Source organism: Amblyomma mixtum, chromosome 6, assembly GCF_055824585.1.
Source record: "Amblyomma mixtum isolate Tamu chromosome 6, ASM5582458v1, whole genome shotgun sequence".
Lineage (NCBI taxonomy): Eukaryota > Metazoa > Arthropoda > Arachnida > Ixodida > Ixodidae > Amblyomma > Amblyomma mixtum.
Window position 1 is genome coordinate 127603241 of NC_143017.1, and position 16719 is coordinate 127619959.

At 48.2% G+C, this 16719-nt stretch overlaps 3 protein-coding genes across 4 annotated transcripts in view; 1 reads left to right on the plus strand and 2 right to left on the minus strand.

Annotated features, from left to right (window-relative positions):
* LOC149340336 (putative glycerol-3-phosphate dehydrogenase, mitochondrial) overlaps positions 1-16719 on the minus strand; it is a 51086-nt gene that overhangs the window by 7605 nt on the left and 26762 nt on the right. For both annotated transcript variants that reach the window (XM_089549104.1, XM_089549106.1), the window contains exons 7-9: positions 11831-12250; positions 3207-3515; positions 2063-2278 (exon numbers count right to left, since the gene is read on the minus strand). In XM_089549104.1, the coding sequence (XP_089405230.1) occupies positions 2063-2278; positions 3207-3515; positions 11831-12250 (945 nt within the window). The remainder of the gene's footprint in view (positions 1-2062; positions 2279-3206; positions 3516-11830; positions 12251-16719) is intronic.
* Positions 3884-7178, plus strand: LOC149340337 (uncharacterized). The gene is made up of 3 exons (XM_089549108.1): positions 3884-4365; positions 5307-5876; positions 6009-7178. The coding sequence occupies exons 1-3, from the start codon at positions 4054-4056 to the stop codon at positions 6897-6899; spliced, it is 1773 nt and encodes a 590-aa protein (XP_089405234.1). The 5' UTR covers positions 3884-4053; the 3' UTR covers positions 6900-7178.
* LOC149340338 (uncharacterized) lies at positions 6962-9999 on the minus strand. Its single transcript, XM_089549109.1, has 2 exons — positions 8864-9999; positions 6962-8743 (listed from the first exon to the last, which is right to left on the minus strand). The coding sequence occupies exons 1-2, from the start codon at positions 9226-9228 to the stop codon at positions 8047-8049; spliced, it is 1062 nt and encodes a 353-aa protein (XP_089405235.1). The 5' UTR covers positions 9229-9999; the 3' UTR covers positions 6962-8046.

Here is a 16719-nt window from a genome sequence, read left to right on the forward strand (position 1 = left end):
CAAATTTGCGCTATATCGACCAGTGGAATTCAGTGCTAGCTTTTTTTTGCGATTCCGTGTGCGCCGTGGCGCGATAAGATGCTGAAAGAAGCGTTTGACGGATCACGCAAAACTAGCATGTCGTCTGGGAATAGCCAGCATCTACATGTATACAGCATTAGTTCGGTACCAAGTGATCCGCGATTCACACCACTTCCAACTTTCGCCCACCCCCTTTAGCACGTGTAAATAACTTCCTTCAAAAAAAAAAAATACTGTTGAACGCAAACGATCCTTAATTCTAAACACTTTCCCTTCTTTAGAGGTTGGAACGTTTGAATGAGATAATAACAATAAAAAACTAGCTGTCTTTTTAAATGAATTTTTAATATTTAGCATTTGAGGGACCGTCGCACTTACTGTACTGTGCACAGTACTGTGGACGTCAGCACGGAAAAGAAATACTTCGAGCACTTATAACAACGCATATATGTATCAGAATGGTAGCTCCCATGAAAGCTCTCGTTTTCTGTCGAGACCACGATCGCCTTCTCCATTTCACTTTTTCTCCCAGGCCCACTTTTATTATACCAAGGCTATGCCGGATATAGAAAAATTTATCAGGCTTAGTCTTAGAAATGCTTCGCATTTCAAAGAAAAGAAAAATAAACTTGCTTAAATGTGCTTTGTGCGGTGCGTATTTAGCAAGCAATCGATGACGCCCTTAGACACATGAGACAGAAATACCATACAACTGCTTATCCGTCGGGGCTCTTATTAGGAGAGCTGTCGATCCAGTAAAATAGCAAATCAATGCAAGAGCGAAACTGCGTTCACTGCGTTCACTGGGCTGAGCTTGATTAGGAGGGTAAGATGACAGGCAACTTGCCGGCTAGACGTCAGTAGAAAATAATGAGTACTCGCTTAGCTTTAGTTTCTAGAACGAATTCATAGAGCTCGTGTATAGTAACAGGGACAATCAGGCTCCTAAGTCGACTAGCAAAAAGTGCATCCATGCAGACGGTGCTGTTCGCCTGCATTGTGGCTTCATCACCTCGTTGCGACAAAGTTTGATAGATTTAAAAAGCTCCTGTAGGGATGAAAAATGTGCTCAAAGCTTCATCTAAATTTTGTTCATAGTAAAAATCAATTCTGTGCTTCTCTCTGGTTATATCGATGCCCATTCGACAGAAAAACACGTATTATTAATTATTACTCAGAAAACCCCAATTTTCCCGCTAGTCGAATCAAACGCGGGAGTTCTTCACAGAAGGACTCCGTGATCACCGTTTTGAAGTGAATGGCGGTGCAGCCTAGCCTCCGGGATCTGCACCCAAAAACGTATATGCAGTTGATTTATAAAAATTGTTTTCAATGAAATTAACGTTTTTTTTTTGTCATAATGCGGGAATCTGTCGACAAAGAGGCCAGCTTCAGTTTTTCTTCTGTGTCCCTATGAGAAGTGTGGGATAAAAACACAAAAGATTCCACGTTGAACCATTAGAAATACATATTAAGGGGAAAAAAAACAGCAATGCCAAGTTCAGCTTTAAGAAAGCTAATTGATAAATATCGGAATAAATTGAGATCAGACCTGTTGGCCGATTACGCCTCATTCATTTCATTCGTATTTATTCCTTTCATTCTGGGACGGCTGCTTTGGTGCCGAATCTGCTTTGTGGTTGCTCTCATGCGGTTCCTTTCGTTCCTACAGTTAAGCATTCCGTTGGCTTCTGCATGCTCCTGTGGCAAGGGGCGAGCATTGGTGTTTTCCTGACCACGGCTTGCAATTCAGGTGCGGTGCCCTGCAGGGTATGCAGGGGTCGTGTGCATGCAAGGGACTGTATTAAAGCCCCTGGCCCAGTGCTATTATTGGTCCAGCGTCGCCCTGACGTGTTACACTAGGCTCTTCTGGTAGAGGAGTCGGAGGAAGGGGAGATAGACCTCGAGTGAACTTGTTTGCGTACGATGGGATTCCTCCAGAGTGTGGCTTTGAGATATGCTTCAGAATTTGGGCAGTCCCTACCTTAGTGTAATAAGTGTTTCTCGCTCACTTCACAGAACATCAGTGTTAAGCGCGCACCTTCTCGGTGAACACCTCGGTCCCCTTTGTGGAGCCGCTGTCGACGGAGGCCTTGTACAGGGGCGGCACGTAGTGCTCGTTGTGCAGGTACGCCTCGGAGTCGTCGGCGATGGCGATATCCACCAGGCGGCGCATCATCACGCGCAGCCACGGCTCGGGACGGAACTTCTCGGCCAGGATGTATGGGCGCAGCCGTCGCAGGGACACCCAGCCCGTCTGCGGTGGAGCGCATGCGCGGAGAGAGATTAGCGACGAAAGCACAGACTTTCTTCGAGTGAAGAATGGAAGAGGCTGCTGAGACGTCTCTCAGATCTCGCGAGGGAGTTGACAAAGAATACGTGTTTTATACATAAATGTATAAAGGACAACGCAGCGAGCTATGGAAAGAAAAATGATAGGTGTCACGTTAAGAGATCGGAAGCGGGCGGAGTGGTTGACGGAACAGACGCGGGTTAATGACATTCTAGTTGAGATTAAGAGGAAGAAATAGGCTTGGGCAGGACACGTAATGCGAAGGCAAGATAACCGCTGGTCCTTAAGGGTAACGGAGTGGATTCCAAGAGAAGGCAAACGTAGCAGGGGGCGGCAGAAAGTTAGTGGGCGGATGAGATTAAGAAGTTTGCGGGGATACGGTGGCCGCAACTGGCATAGGACAAGAGACATGGGAGAGGCCTTTGCCCTGCAATGGGCGTAGTCAGGCTGATGATGATGATGATGAAGTGAAAACAAAGTTGTATGATGAATTAGCCGCATACATGTTTGTCATACACATGTCATACAGTTATCATACAAATGTCATCCATTTTTGATACGTTTTTACAACAATACCTTAGTTTCGTCAAACAAAGATCGTGCAATAATCATGTAAGTTGTGTGACATTTGTATGACAAAGCCTGCGTGAGGCTATAGCATCATACAGCTTTTTTCATTAGGGCCGCCACACACAGAGCGGCAAGACGGGTGGGGGATTCTATAGTGGTGTGGCAAATAAAAACGAACGAACATAAAGAAGAAGAAGAAACAAAAAGGACAGGGGAGAAGACAGACAGAAGCCGCTGAAGCTGCGGATGCACAATGAACCTGATGAGCTCGGACCACTCAAGTGCGTGCCTACGTATAGGGCAAACGACGCACGTTACCTACCTGCCTGTGGTCGAGGTACTGGAAGAGGCGGACCAGGCGGCCGAACTCGTTCGAGCTGAGCTTGAGCACGGGCGCGTGCCGGTGCGGTCGGCACACGGACAGGCCCATGTTCTCCTCGAGGAAGCGAGTCGCCCGCGCAGTCTGGCGCTCGCGCTGCGCCGCCGTCCATCCCAACTCGGTCGCCATGATGTCCACGACGTGAGGCACCATGCACTCGGCCGAGTTGGCGTCCACGTACGCCACGCCCAGCCGCCGCGCGAGAACGTCCACGGCCGTGCACGCGTACTCGTGTCGCACCGCGTGGCGGATCTGAGAAGTTCAGGGAACGCCCCGTTTGCTTCCCTCCTCTCTCACTTTCTTTCAGTGCGGGCTCTGTGGCATCGCCATAGTAATCGTTGTGGCAGCAATGATGATAGTAATGCTGTTGTAGCAGTATAGTAACGATAGCAGCATGTATACCAAATACGCCAATAGTCACAGAAAGCAAGGAAAGGGTTGGAGAATGTTAGCATTTTTGTGGTTGTAGGGATTAGAGGAGAAAATAGATGGCGTAGTCATTTTAGATAGGATATAATGTTGCAGAAACTAGTAGAACAGACAACCACATGGTTGCCGCGACGACGGCATAGGCAGAATTAGAATAGTAGATACTTTTGGCACTGTGAGTACCGCTATAGGGGGGTTTCACGTGACGTCATCCGCTAGGAGCGCTAGTGGCTAGCGGGCCGTCCGCCATGACCGTGGTCGTTGCTGCCGTGTTGTTACAGACACCGCAATAGGTTGTGACTGTGACCCGCGATGCTGCTACTGTTTTGCACGTCTCGCCGTAAATAACGTGTGTGCAACAATGCGACTCAGTGTTTACGCCCGTGATCTGCGCGGAGCAGAGAAGAACCGATACCTTGAAAAGGTTCGGCTGTGCGGAAACGTCGATCCGTACGACTACGGAGACTCCGACGTGGTGCAGGACGTGGGACTGCTACCGCGTGTAGAATTCACGGACATAAAGGACTATCTTGTGCACGGAACAAGTTTTGTGACGAGAGATGAATTCAAAGCGTACAAATCTATGGAAGCCCACAATTTCCTCACGAGCGGCTGGGTTCAAGAGCCGTGCGTGAGAGTGCTTGCCGACGGCCGACGCGTCGTTGTTGGAAAGGTGAGTGACCTGCAGCGAGACTGCTCACGTAGCTATCTTAAATATTGCCATTCTGATCTACTCGTAAGCGACGGGCTACAGCTTGGTCCAGCGGAATCGCTGCGCATTAGTGCTGCAGCGAAAAACTGCTCTACACGGGACACACGGGGATGGACGACGCTGGTGGGGAAGCGCCGTTCCCACCCGCCATCGTTTCGTGCAAGCGCAGTTTTTTGCCGAAAGATTATGCACCAACCAGCCCCACTTTACACTTTGTTCAAGTGTCAGTACTGCTTCACCGAAGCTCGATTCCGCGTCGTGTGCATTAGTAGCACAGTACACGCAGCACTGATCGGAACGGCAAAGCGTTCTCGTTCAGTCTACCATTCCTGCTGCTAGCAAGTGACAGCTCTTTTTCGACCGTTTTACAGCTGCTGAAATACAGCAGCACAAGTGCTTTATTGTTATCGTGCTCGACCAGCGTCGGTAAAGCTTGTCCAGCTAGCCTACTGCAGCTACAAAATGCGTTGCTGCAGTCGGGCGCATTTTGTAACTGGGCTGTTATTTCATGTGCCGCTTCGTCATGTTGCGTGAACGAAAAATTGAGTGAACTGGTTGTAGTACGTGCAGGAATGTTGGTAGCGCTACAGACGATGACCACAAAACACCCCACAAACGCTTGTGGTGTCTGCTTTCCTTTCCCTGACCAGTCTGTTGAGCGCCCCACACCTCAGTGTGTTTATGCTGCGACTTGCACAGCTCTCGTTGTACGCGCAAAACGGATACTTATGCTGGTGTGCAGTGTGCTATGCAATCAGAAATTTTACATGATGTGGCGGTACAATTTTCGAGAATCATGTTACCATGCCTTCATTGCTGCAAACGCGTTTTTTTTTTGTTTTTTGCGGCTGCAAGGTCGGCCACAGATGGTCAGTCAGTGATCACTGTTTGTTGTTTTTCAGGTGCGCCATTCCCAATCATTTAATGAAAAGATGCTGGAACCATGGCTTCTAGTGAAAGAAGACGGCGAAGTACTGGCAGCGCACTGCACTTGCAAAGCAGGCCTAGGGGAAGCTTGCTCACACATTGGAGCAGTTCTTTTTTTCATTGAGGCTGCAGTAAGGAGAAGAGAATCAACAGTCTGTACAGACAGGGAAAATGCATGGCTGCCTCCTAAAGTTCGGTTCCTAGAAGGAAAGCGTGCTGCAGAAGTTGATTTTGCTTCTGCACAAGTCAAGCAGCGTCAGCTTGATGGAGGAGGCACAAGCCGCTTAGAGAAGCGCCAGAGAAAACCTACTGAGGAAACGACAGAAGAAGAGTGGAGCACATTTTTAGCTGCATGTTATGAAAGTGGCAGCAGGTCCGCTCTTCTTTCTCTACAAGAAAATTATGCTACTGATTTTGTGCCGGTTGCAGCTAAGTTCCCAATGGTGATGCTTACAAACCTGTACAAAGATGACACTCCTCAAAGTTGGGCAGCAATATTGGACCACTGCCAAAAGATGATGAGGAACCTGGCAATTGAACCGAAGGTACATTCACCATATTGTGGTACTGTTTTTGAATTGCTGTGTGCTGCACAAAACCAGAAATGAACTTTTCTATACTTCTCGTGCCTTTATGTGTGGGTAGACACTAATTGAACAAACTTTTCTTGGCTGTAGGTTGCTGCCTTGGTGGAGGAGGAGACAAGGGCCCAGGCGAAATCCTCCAAGTGGTTCACTTTCCGGACTGGGCGCATTACAGCCTCAAATGCTAAAGCAGTGTGCCGCACTTCATTGACTAGTCCTTCACTCTCATTGCTGAATAAGATTTGCCATCCTGAAGATGTGCAGTTTTGGTCGCCTCAGACAGCATGGGGTAAAGAGCATGAATCTAAAGCCAGAGACGCATACATTGCAGTCTCCACTAACGTTCATGTAGACTTCAGGTGTGCAGCATCAGGGCTTCTAATATCTGCAGACCAACCATTTCTAGCAGCGACACCCGATGGTCTAGTCAGCTGCGCTTGCTGTGGTGAGGGCGTGCTTGAGATTAAGTGTCCATACAATGGCCGCGATAGCACTGTGAGGGCACTAGCAGCATCCAAGACAGCTTGCATCTTTTTAGATGGAGAGAACATCAAGCTTCACACTGACCATGCTTACTACTATCAGATACAATTGCAAATGTTTGTTTCCAAAAGAAAGTACTGCGATTTTGTATTGTGGACAACAAAAGACTTTGTAACAGTGAGGATTTATAATGATGTACAATTTTGCATGAAGATGGCAGAGCGCTGCAAACACTACTTTGAGCTTGTTTTGCTCCCTGAGCTTTGTTTTCACCACTGGAGTGGCAAAGCCAGCTGCAGCGAAGTAGCTGAAACAGAAGGATCTGATACGCCTGACGAATTGTACTGCCACTGCCGCAAGGCCGAGTCGGGTGATATGATAATGTGCGACAATGGAACATGTCAGTATAAGTGGTTCCACTTCAAGTGTGTCGGCATAAAGAGGGCACCGAAAGGCAAATGGTACTGTCCGGCATGTTGCAAGGTTCTCGCAAAAGTGTGAAATTTCATTTCATTTTCATTTCCTTACAGAACCCCATCTGAGAGTATTACATAACGGATGGGGTTAACATAAGTGCATAAACATATTTTCATGATGACAAGTGCGATGTGACTTCGACTAGGAAGGTGGATGGGCAGGTGATGGCTGCAATTTTGTGGGGAAGGTCGTTCCAGTGACTTGCTGCGTGGAGGAAAAATGACTTCAAAAATGTAGTCGTGCGTGATAGAGGTGCACAGATGTATGGTTCCTGATTGAGATGAGAGTAATAAAATATGTGAAACAGGCACAGGCTAGAAACGTAGAGACGGATGGAAAGGTTTGGTAATTGGGACTGCTCGTTGAGAGATGAGACGCTGAGAGCTCATGAGTATGAGCGATGAATGAAATGAACAGCTCTGTTTTGTATGGCTTCTAAAGATTCAATGAGGTATGCTTGCTGTGGGTTCCAAATGGCGGGTGCGTGCTCAAGTTTCGACCGGATTAATGATTTGTGAGCAACCAACTTTGTAAGTAACTAACTGGAACGCCTGATGTGATTGGTATACGGTTAGAGGCAGTTATTAATGATAACGGACTGTGAGCGATGTGTGAGCAGTTCGTTTATCCATGAAATAATGTCTGGGTGCAAGTTAGATCGGGAATCTGTATGAGTAGGCACTTATGAGGAACTTTATCGTATGCTTTAGCGAAGTCTAAGAAGATTGCATCAGTTTGTATGTTAGGATCGAGATTAGAATGAAGATCATGAAGGAATATAGCAGGCTGCATCTCGCCTGAATGACCCTTTCAAAATGTTCGGATGGGAGAAAAAATTGGCGACTTACTGAGAAAATGACAAGCACAAAAATTTAGAACAAATGTCTTTGGTGTTCTTAAGAAACTTTGCAGTAATTTCATCCGCTCCAGCTGATGATGAATTTCTTAATTTATCGATTATGCACGAACTGCCTTTTGGAAGCAAACTTGCGGTTGGCATCACAAGCTCGGTAGCAGAAGGTAGTTTTGGAATATGTCCCCAACTCGCCCATTTGGCTTGGCCGTGTTGAGCACAAATAAAGTCGTCATTTCAAACACAAAAGATCTCAAACTTTATTCAGCATAAGATGCAAGCATTATGTACACTAAAACAAAGGCCTTTAGAAACATTTCAACCAAATGGTACTACAGAGCTCCCCAAGTTGGTGAGGGCTGCACACACAAAAACTATCTTGTCGAGCACAGTAGGGCCATCTTGCTCTGCTGCCAACACTTCAGTTGGTAGCGTGTATTTCAAAATGCGGTACCTGTTGCGCACCAGACCAATTACCCGCTCTACATGTATCCTCACGTTGGCCAGCTTACGTGTCTTTTCTATTTCATGAGCCGACAGTTGTGGCTTGCCCTTTGTGAATGCTGGGATGACGAGCTTAGCACAATGTAAGCCCACAGACTCTGAGATGGTGAAGCCCCTATCTGCTAAAACTGCGTCACCTGGCAAGAGATTGTTCAACACACCGCACTTTTCAGCGATTACTTTGTCACTGGTCCGTCCACACCAGCCACGTGAAATAAATGTGATTACACCCTGGGGTGCGATGCCAATAAGGTACTTGACTGTGTTGTGGTGTTTATAGGTTGACCATGTGTGCGCTCGTGGCAGCATTGACGTTGGTCGCTCTATAAACAGCTCAAAACAGTCAATTATCACGGCTACTTGGGTGCCGAAGGATCTCCGGAAGGCCATTGGCATTGTCATGTGCAACACATGACGTTCTGGCCATCTAACAGCACGTAACAGCCGCACAGAAGCCACATCAAGCCACTTGTTCACAGCCCTCGATACAGTTGCCTTTGACACGTGAAACCTGCAAATTTCAAGACTTGTTTTAGCAACAATGAGGTATCAAAAAGAAAAACAAATGTGCAATTTGGTTTTAGCAACAATTATGTGTCAAAAAGAAAAACAAATGCAGTACAGCGGGTACCTGTAGGCCAAATCTTGGAGAGGCGTATTCAGACGCAGGCGAACAAGGAATACAATCATTTCCTGGAACTTGGTCAATGAGTTTCGGGTCGTGTGTGACACGCCTGATTCCAGCAAGCGAAAAAGTGCAATCAGCAGGGCAAAGTTTGGCAGCCCTGTATAGAACTGCACCATTTCTTGGCTTTCTTTGAAGCACTGCTCTGTGAGCATATGTGCATCTAGCTTTCTTTTCACCTCCCCAAGCTCAGAAAGGAGATGTCTGTTCTCATCTTCAAGTAACTCAATTTGAGCCATTGTTAAATCTGTGGTTTGTGCAAAATCTGCCTTCTCTGAAAAGATGCACAGAAGAAAAACATGGCTTATCATTCTTCATGCAAAATTTTGTGGCACACTAGCCGTGATATTTTATAGCATGAACATTATCACTTTTATGCAAATTCACCATGAAGTGTGCATGTTTATTTGGTTTAATGTGCTAAAGATGACTTGCAGGGAAAACGATTGTAAGGAGTGCGTGCAAGTGGAGCTAAACAGAAGATGCTCAGATTTTTACTGAACTTTTTAGCCAAAACAGCTTTTTGCAGTTGTATTAGCAAGCTGAACCCATGAAAGACGTGCAGCTGTATGCCATCATATCAAGTTCTTCCAAGCACATGGAACCACAGTTCATTCTAGCCTCTGAAATTTGGAGGAAAAGTACCTGCTTACAGTTGCATTAGCAAGCTAGACCTATGCAAGATGTGCAGTCATGAGATCACATCAAGTTTCTCAAGCACATGCAAGCATGGTTTGCTGTATCCTAGTCTTCAACAGCACCTCTGAATACATACCAACAGTACAGCACTCTTCTGTAGAAGCTTCTACCTCGCTACATGTCTCTTCCCCTTTGGAAGTAGGAGCTTCATCCTGAGCCTCTTCTTCAGCAGGAGATGCATCTCGAGTCGGTGGTGCATCAGGATCATCAGTGTCGGACACTCTCACCCGTGGCTTTTTGAATGTGTCTTGCATTTTCTGTGACCGCTTCAACTTTCTTTTGTACCTGTGAAGAAAGTTCTTTTTCGTTCAAGTCTAGGGTGGCATAAAAAATCAGGTAAAATATGCCTGAAACTTCAGACTGTAAGCAACAAGCGGGTCTTTCGCCCGACTATATTTTTTCATACACTGCTTAGACACAAGGACCTCATCATCGTTCACTGCTCGATTTCATTAAATCAGCGAACATTTACTCATTTATTTCGGCATCCTCATCTATCATTACATACCGTTGTATGCCCTGAGGCAACCAACATCGCATTAACAAAAAAAACAAACAAGCAAGCATACTTACCGGGACGCCAAAACGTCGCTGTTCGCTTCTCTTCCGTGCCCTAGATGCAGAGATGGTGCCCAGTCTGGGTCTGCTTCTGCCATCATGTAAGCAGGGCGTCCTGCAAAAAGTAACCGATAATTTTGTGACCACAACTTCGCTTCCGCTTAAAGACGGCTTTAATGCGTAGCCCGTGCACCTGTCACACTGTGTGTTGAGTGTTAACGCCATCGCAAGTGTTGCACAAAACACGGCTGCCTGGATCGGACGCGCGGCGCGCATTCGACTCGTACGTCCGATCCAAGCGGCCGTGGTTGTACAAGGTCGCGCGTTTTCCCGTTGTGCCAATGTTTTCAAAGCAAGAGTGACGGCGCTGCTCAATGCCTGACGTTACCGCATAAAATTATCCATTTTCTGTTTTGAAAGCGTTGGAAGTACTCACCTGAAATAAAGTGTTTGCCGCATACTCTGTAGTGAGTTGCCGCGGGGTCCAAGCCTTTGCGATTGATGCGCCGAAGCCATTCCGCTCTCCGCCTTGCTGTAAGCTCTTCAGTCTTTTTGCACTGGTTATAAACTACTTTGGGAATGCAAAAAAAACCGTGCTGAGCAGCGTTCTGCTCCCCGGGCCTTTTTTTTGAGTGATTACTACACCCGAACACAACACAGTTCACCATCGCTGTCGCACTACAGCCGCTCTGGACAACGCGGCGCTAAGCACTAAACTTCCGCAGCACAGACAGCTCCACGAGCGACGATTCACGCGGACACATTTAACACCGTGCAGTAACCTTGCTGATCGCTTTGGACAGTGCCTTTTCCCCACGGCGAACTTCAGAAGGCACGCGGACGTTACGGACGTGCGATCAACAACGACCTCAAAAATGGCGCGCTAGCCTGCACGACGCTAGCGCCGCCTGGGAGCGCAGCTTCAGTGAAACCCCCCTATACCGCTTACGGCGTACCGCGAGCCTCCACTGCGCATGCGCAGGTCACCCTTAGGGCGCGAGATGGCGCCACGTTTCCATCAACGGCGCACGAGCCTGCCGCGTCGGGAGCAGTCAGCGCGTGCGCAGTAGCGGGGTGCGGTACCCGGTGAGCGGTAGCGGCACGCGATGCTAAAGGTAGAGACGTTTATAATAGGATGACCCTATTTGTTAGCGGCGTAGGAGAATAGCGGGGCGCCAGTGAGCAGGCGCAGGACAATAACGCCACTCCATTCAATGAAAAAGCATTATATGGCTCATGAGGCGGAAAATCCGGTGTCGCCGTACTTGTCCACGCTAGGTGGTCCAAAAACCCACGTGATCTCATGACGTCGTCGGCAGTGCTTATATCGTAAGGCAAGTGAGAAAACTGAAATTGCTTAAATAAAATTTCTCCTTCAGTGGGTTTCCAACTCCAGCCGGCTCGAACAGACCAGCTTCGCTTACCACTGCAGTATGATAGTACGCCATCGGCGAAGTACACAACACCCCGAGTGCAAGCTTTCGCATTCAGAGCATGCAAGTGATTTTAAGTGCACTTCGTAATTTTGTCCTGCGCATGCGCATTGGCGCCCCTCTATTGCCCTATCCCTCAACCCTATACTAAAAGTCCCTATAGTATATAGCATCGTTATGTATTATTATTCCCCGGTTCGGCACTCCCGATGCTCGTATCCACCTCGGCCTCGATGTAGGATAGCCGCGGCAGCAGCCGGTGCCCGGGGAGCGAGCGCGAGCCCTTTCGCGAGTTGGCCGCCATGCGCGCCAGCCGCGTCGCCTGGTCGCCGTAGTAGTCGACCAGGTGCTTGGCGATGTCGACCTCGAGGCGGTACTTCTGCATCAGCTGCACGAACAGCGTGGGCGACCAGTTCTCGGCGCCCTCCAGCTTGAGGCTGCGAGTGCAGCAGGGCAGCGCCGGCTGCAGCTCCTCGCAGCTGGCCACCGCGGCGTCCACCACGCGCTCGGCCAGCAGCCGGTACCAGGTCCAGGTGCCGCCCGTGCAGGTCACCAGGCCGCTCTGGCTCACCTCGATCACCGGCTTCTCGCGGCCCGTGGAGCTCTCCTGCACTGACGCCACCGACGTCCACGTTGACAGCACCTGCGACGCCAAGACCTACGGTTCAACTGGGCGACCACGAGTAGGCACGTAGGTGGCGATCGGCAGGTGACGCGCACGAGGCACCAAATCTGCGCGGTCAGATCATGAGCCCACCGGTACGCAGTGCTACCTGCTCCTAGAGTTGTAGCTGTCTCCCTCTGAACAACAAGCTGCGGGGTGGGTTGACTTCAAATGGTTTATAGTACGAAGTCAGACACATAGGTGCAGCCGCGTCAGAGCAAACTGAACATTTGCCGCGGCTATAGTATATGTGAGCTGCGTGTCAGGAGTACTGAAATGAGTGCTGTGCTCACCTTAATTGTGTCATATAAACACTCGAACATGAACGTAGTACGGGTGCCTAATTCCACGGAATCACGCTACACTGCACATTGGGATGATGTGCTCGTCTTCTGTCGCAATATGACGCACATTGGTCTGCGTCAGGAGCACTTTTGATCTCAAACGTGCTATACACAGGCACATGGGTATACGTAGACTCCACTTGGCATGCGCGCGCCTCTTTTCGAAAAGTTCTGTGAACGCAGTCGTTGTGTGCGTATTCACCGCTAAGTGGCGCGGCGTCGCTTCTAAAAAGTCAAGGCGTTTATACCCTCTTCCATGTTTTTCCCCATCGTCCACACCACTGACGCGAAAACGCGGTCTCTCTCACACAAGCAGGGATCCTGAACTGTAAACACTGATGATTTTCGTAAATGCGGTAGAAAGAAGGCAGGAAGACGCATGGTCTCTTGACAGCTCGAAACAAAATTAACCACGGTCGGAGTGCAGCGTTGGTCCACTTTACAGGGGGAGCCCCTGTCGTTACAGGAGGTGACATGTGATTGTCATTTTATAGAGGGAGCTCATACTTTGCAGAACTAATCAGAGGAGCGCAGTACAGCGTTTGACACGGATTTCCAACCACCATCTGCCGAAATTCATTCTTCTCTGTCTCTCCTTTCCTGGGAAATGGTTCTCGCTGATCCACCTAAGGAAGTCAAAGAGAGAGGCCAGACAGCAGTTTTCGACAGAGTGAGGCAGTTACGCGCTCTTACCTCTTTGGTTAGCTTGGGTGGCGTAGCGCTCTGTTGTATGGCAAAGCGCGAGAGCTGAGCTTCGCGTCAGAACACTTGATTCAATATAGAGTTGTATAAGCTTAGAGGGCGACGCAAGATAGGTTCGACATCGCAGAGAGAGAAAGGCTAGCTATACACATGAGAAAGGTGCAGCAGCTAACAGATGCAGCAGCTAAAACAGAAGTGTATGTTAAGAAATGAAATCTCCTTTGTTGTTCGTTTGAAGTTTGTCAGTGATTGTTGCCACGTGACGCTTGCACTGGAAGCAAGTCTTTAACAAGTCTAAACGGGCATGTGACGCCAATCAAGTTCTGTACAATACATTTGGTGCTTCACCGACAAGCACACTTCTTTTCGTCCATTGCACTGACTGTAACATGTATAGAAGGCGATTACTGGAGCATGCGCTGTCATCTGCACGACACATACTGGGACGTATCTCGTAACTACTCTTTTTACAGTATCAATGTGATGGCTTTAGAGGCCCCGTTCACGAGAAAAGGCGAAGTCCGTCCGTCTGTGTCACGAAAGAGCAGGTGGCAACCTGCCCGGTGGCAATGAAATCAATTCAAATAAATTCAATGCATTTGTCACCTGCCCACCGTGAAACAGCTGCTTAGCTAATTGGTCGGAGACAGGCACCGTATTAACTATCTGCGCAAAAGTGAACCTCACGGGAGCTCGGTTAAGAGCAACCTTGGTCTCGCAAGCCCTACCGGTGGCTGTGTTTGGAACAGCCACACCTGCCAGGGCATTTGTTCATCGCTTGACCGCTGCACCACTGCACCAGCAGTGGTGTGAGGACTCCCCGCGAAATATGAGTCTTTGAAAGAGAAGGAATACCAGCGTGGGAGGGATATCTAACGATATCACATTTTACTCACACGGGTAGGTTATAAGCGTCGTCCAAATTTTATTCTTTTCCCTTCCACTATTGGTGACACCGCTTGTGGCACCACGGCTGGTAGTGAGCCATAAATATCTGCATGCCTCTTGGCTTCCGTGTTAGAGGCAGTTGTGCTTGGGCGGGCTGACCACAGGCAAGATAATGGAAGGAACCGAGTAAATTTTCTAACCAAATATTAGCCAGTGGGATTTTGAAGGCAGGAAGGATGCTCCACTTTCTCGATCACAGTCGTTGAAGAATTGGCAACAATTCGCGGTCACCTGCTCACTTCGCGCTTTCAAGCTTGGAACAATGCAGCTCCGGAAGAGAAGCATTCAACGTCCGCGCTATAGCATATCAATAGCAGCCCCAAAGGTTCACCTTATGGGATCCAGTGGCAGCAAGAAAAGGCCGGCCGAAGTGCGCCACCCTTAATGATGATATCCTCAGGCTTGAACGGAGCTCCCGCCTCGGCGCCTGACCCTCCTCCTCGTTCTTCTTCTCGCTTCGAACGCTTCTTCTTCGTCTTCCACACGCGCACTCTACACCAGCCTCGCTATTTAATACGGCATCGTTCTCAATCAAGGCCCTCAACCGCATTTCGCAGCTGCTCTGCGTTACCTTATACAGGGTGTTTCACCTAAGACTGTACACAATTTTTTAAAAACAGGCTTTTTGAGTTAGAAGAGCGTTTTTTTTTCTGGCATAGCACTGTCAGCAGCGTAGTACATCAGAACACAGCTAAGACGTGCTAACTAGCAGGCTGGTTAGCTAATATTTAATAGTTAACTTTTTAACCATTGCTGTTAGGCTCCATAATTATTGAGAGTAGTGTTGACCACCGTAAGGAATATCCATATCACTTTTAACGCGATTACCCTCGACGCTGTGTCCCCACAAATTTTTTCTATATCGCGTCAAAATACATACGCTTTCGAGCAGCTTGCAGGCAAAGCAACCACTCCAGCGTACGTAGCACGCCGAGATAGCCAAAATTTGTTGGGAAAGACGCGGGTTCGATCCCGGCCGCGGCGGCGGAATTTCGATGAAGGCGAAATTCTAGAGGCCCGTGTGCTGTGCGATGTCAGTGCACGCTAAAGAACCCCAGGCGGTCGAAATTTCCGGAGCCCTTCACTACAGCGTCCATAATAGCCTGAGTTGCTTCGGGAAGTTAACCCCAATAAACCAAACCAAAATTTGTTGGGCCACAGCGCCGAAGTTAACCGCGTTTTCGAAATTCTAAAACAGATATGAATGCTACTCACGGTGGGCCTCTCAATAATTAAGGAGCCTAAAGGTATTAGTTAATTTTTAAGGTATTATCGGTACTGATTTCCTCTTTGCTTCACACAGCTCGCAAGCCGTCGCGATGGCTACTCACGGTGGGCCTTTCAATTATTAAGGTGCCTAAAGGTATTAGTTGAAAATTTAACTATTCAAAATCAGTTAACCACCATGTAGTTAGCACATCTTAGCTGTATTCTGTACTGTACCGCTGACAATGCTATGCCAGAAAAAGCGCTCTTCTAACTAAAAAAAGCCTATTTTTAAAAACTGTACAAAGTATTAGGTGAAACACCTTGTATTGGTGACTATCTGTGAAGGATTTGTGGAGCTAGCACAGCGGCTTTCCACAACACCTGATTTGAATGCTGTCTAGTCTATATGCGCCTAACCCCATCCTACGCGAGCGAAAGTGTTGCCATCGAAGGAACCCTTTGGAAACATAGCTATTGCTTGGCTCAACCTGTGTTATCATTGACGAACTGGAAATCCCCACTTCTCCTCGCAGAGATTGTACCGTGCTTCTCTGTACTTGACACAGCAGCTGCCCATCAGAGAATTTTATTAACGTTGTCAGTGGGTACCTTCCCAGGTGTGTCCCTTGGAGGACGCGATAGCTGGCTGATAGCCTCGCCCGCAAAGAGCTATGTGCTGAGACAACAGGAAGGGTCTCTAATATTGCAAAGCATTGCTTCAGAGGTAACATAACAAGCCAATTTACATCACTGTAGTGTCCATCCAACAAACCCTATCTGATCAAGAGACTAAGCTAAAGGGGGCACAAACCATGTTACCAGGAGTCATGTTTTATTAACGTGACTCCTGGTTACATGGCTTCTGCACTCTGACCTCAGAGGTACGGGTCACGTTTTTAGACGAATTCGTCGGTTTCGTTGCCTCAGATGTGCTAATACGCGTCCCTGGAACCTCAGCGATACAAGTTCATTGGCCATATTCTGCTGGCACTATCGTGTCGTACAATTCCGTGTCGATTTTCCATAATTCTTCTCTAGCGTTTACTTAAAGGAGAAAAATTCGTCCTGGGAAGCCAACCACCCAAGCCTGAAGTGCTCGTGTCAACATAGTTCTAAGCACCTGTCTTGAGTGAGTTAGGTTAAATGCCGAAGTCGGTACTGATTTCCTCTTTGCTTCACACAGCTCTCAAGCCGCCGCGATGGCTCAGTAGTTATGGTGCTTCCCTCGACTGCGGCGTCCCTCAT

Coding starts and splice junctions, on each gene's coding strand:
- LOC149340337 (XM_089549108.1), top strand. CDS start 4,054: ATGCGACTCAGTGTTTACGCCCGTGATCTGCGCGGAGCAGAGAAGAAC. Junction 4,366..5,306: donor GACGCGTCGTTGTTGGAAAG/GTGAGTGACCTG, acceptor GTTGTTTTTCAG/GTGCGCCATTCCCAATCATT. Junction 5,877..6,008: donor ACCTGGCAATTGAACCGAAG/GTACATTCACCA, acceptor TCTTGGCTGTAG/GTTGCTGCCTTGGTGGAGGA.
- LOC149340338 (XM_089549109.1), bottom strand. CDS start 9,228: ATGATAAGCCATGTTTTTCTTCTGTGCATCTTTTCAGAGAAGGCAGAT. Junction 8,744..8,863: donor CTCCAAGATTTGGCCTACAG/GTACCCGCTGTA, acceptor TGAAATTTGCAG/GTTTCACGTGTCAAAGGCAA.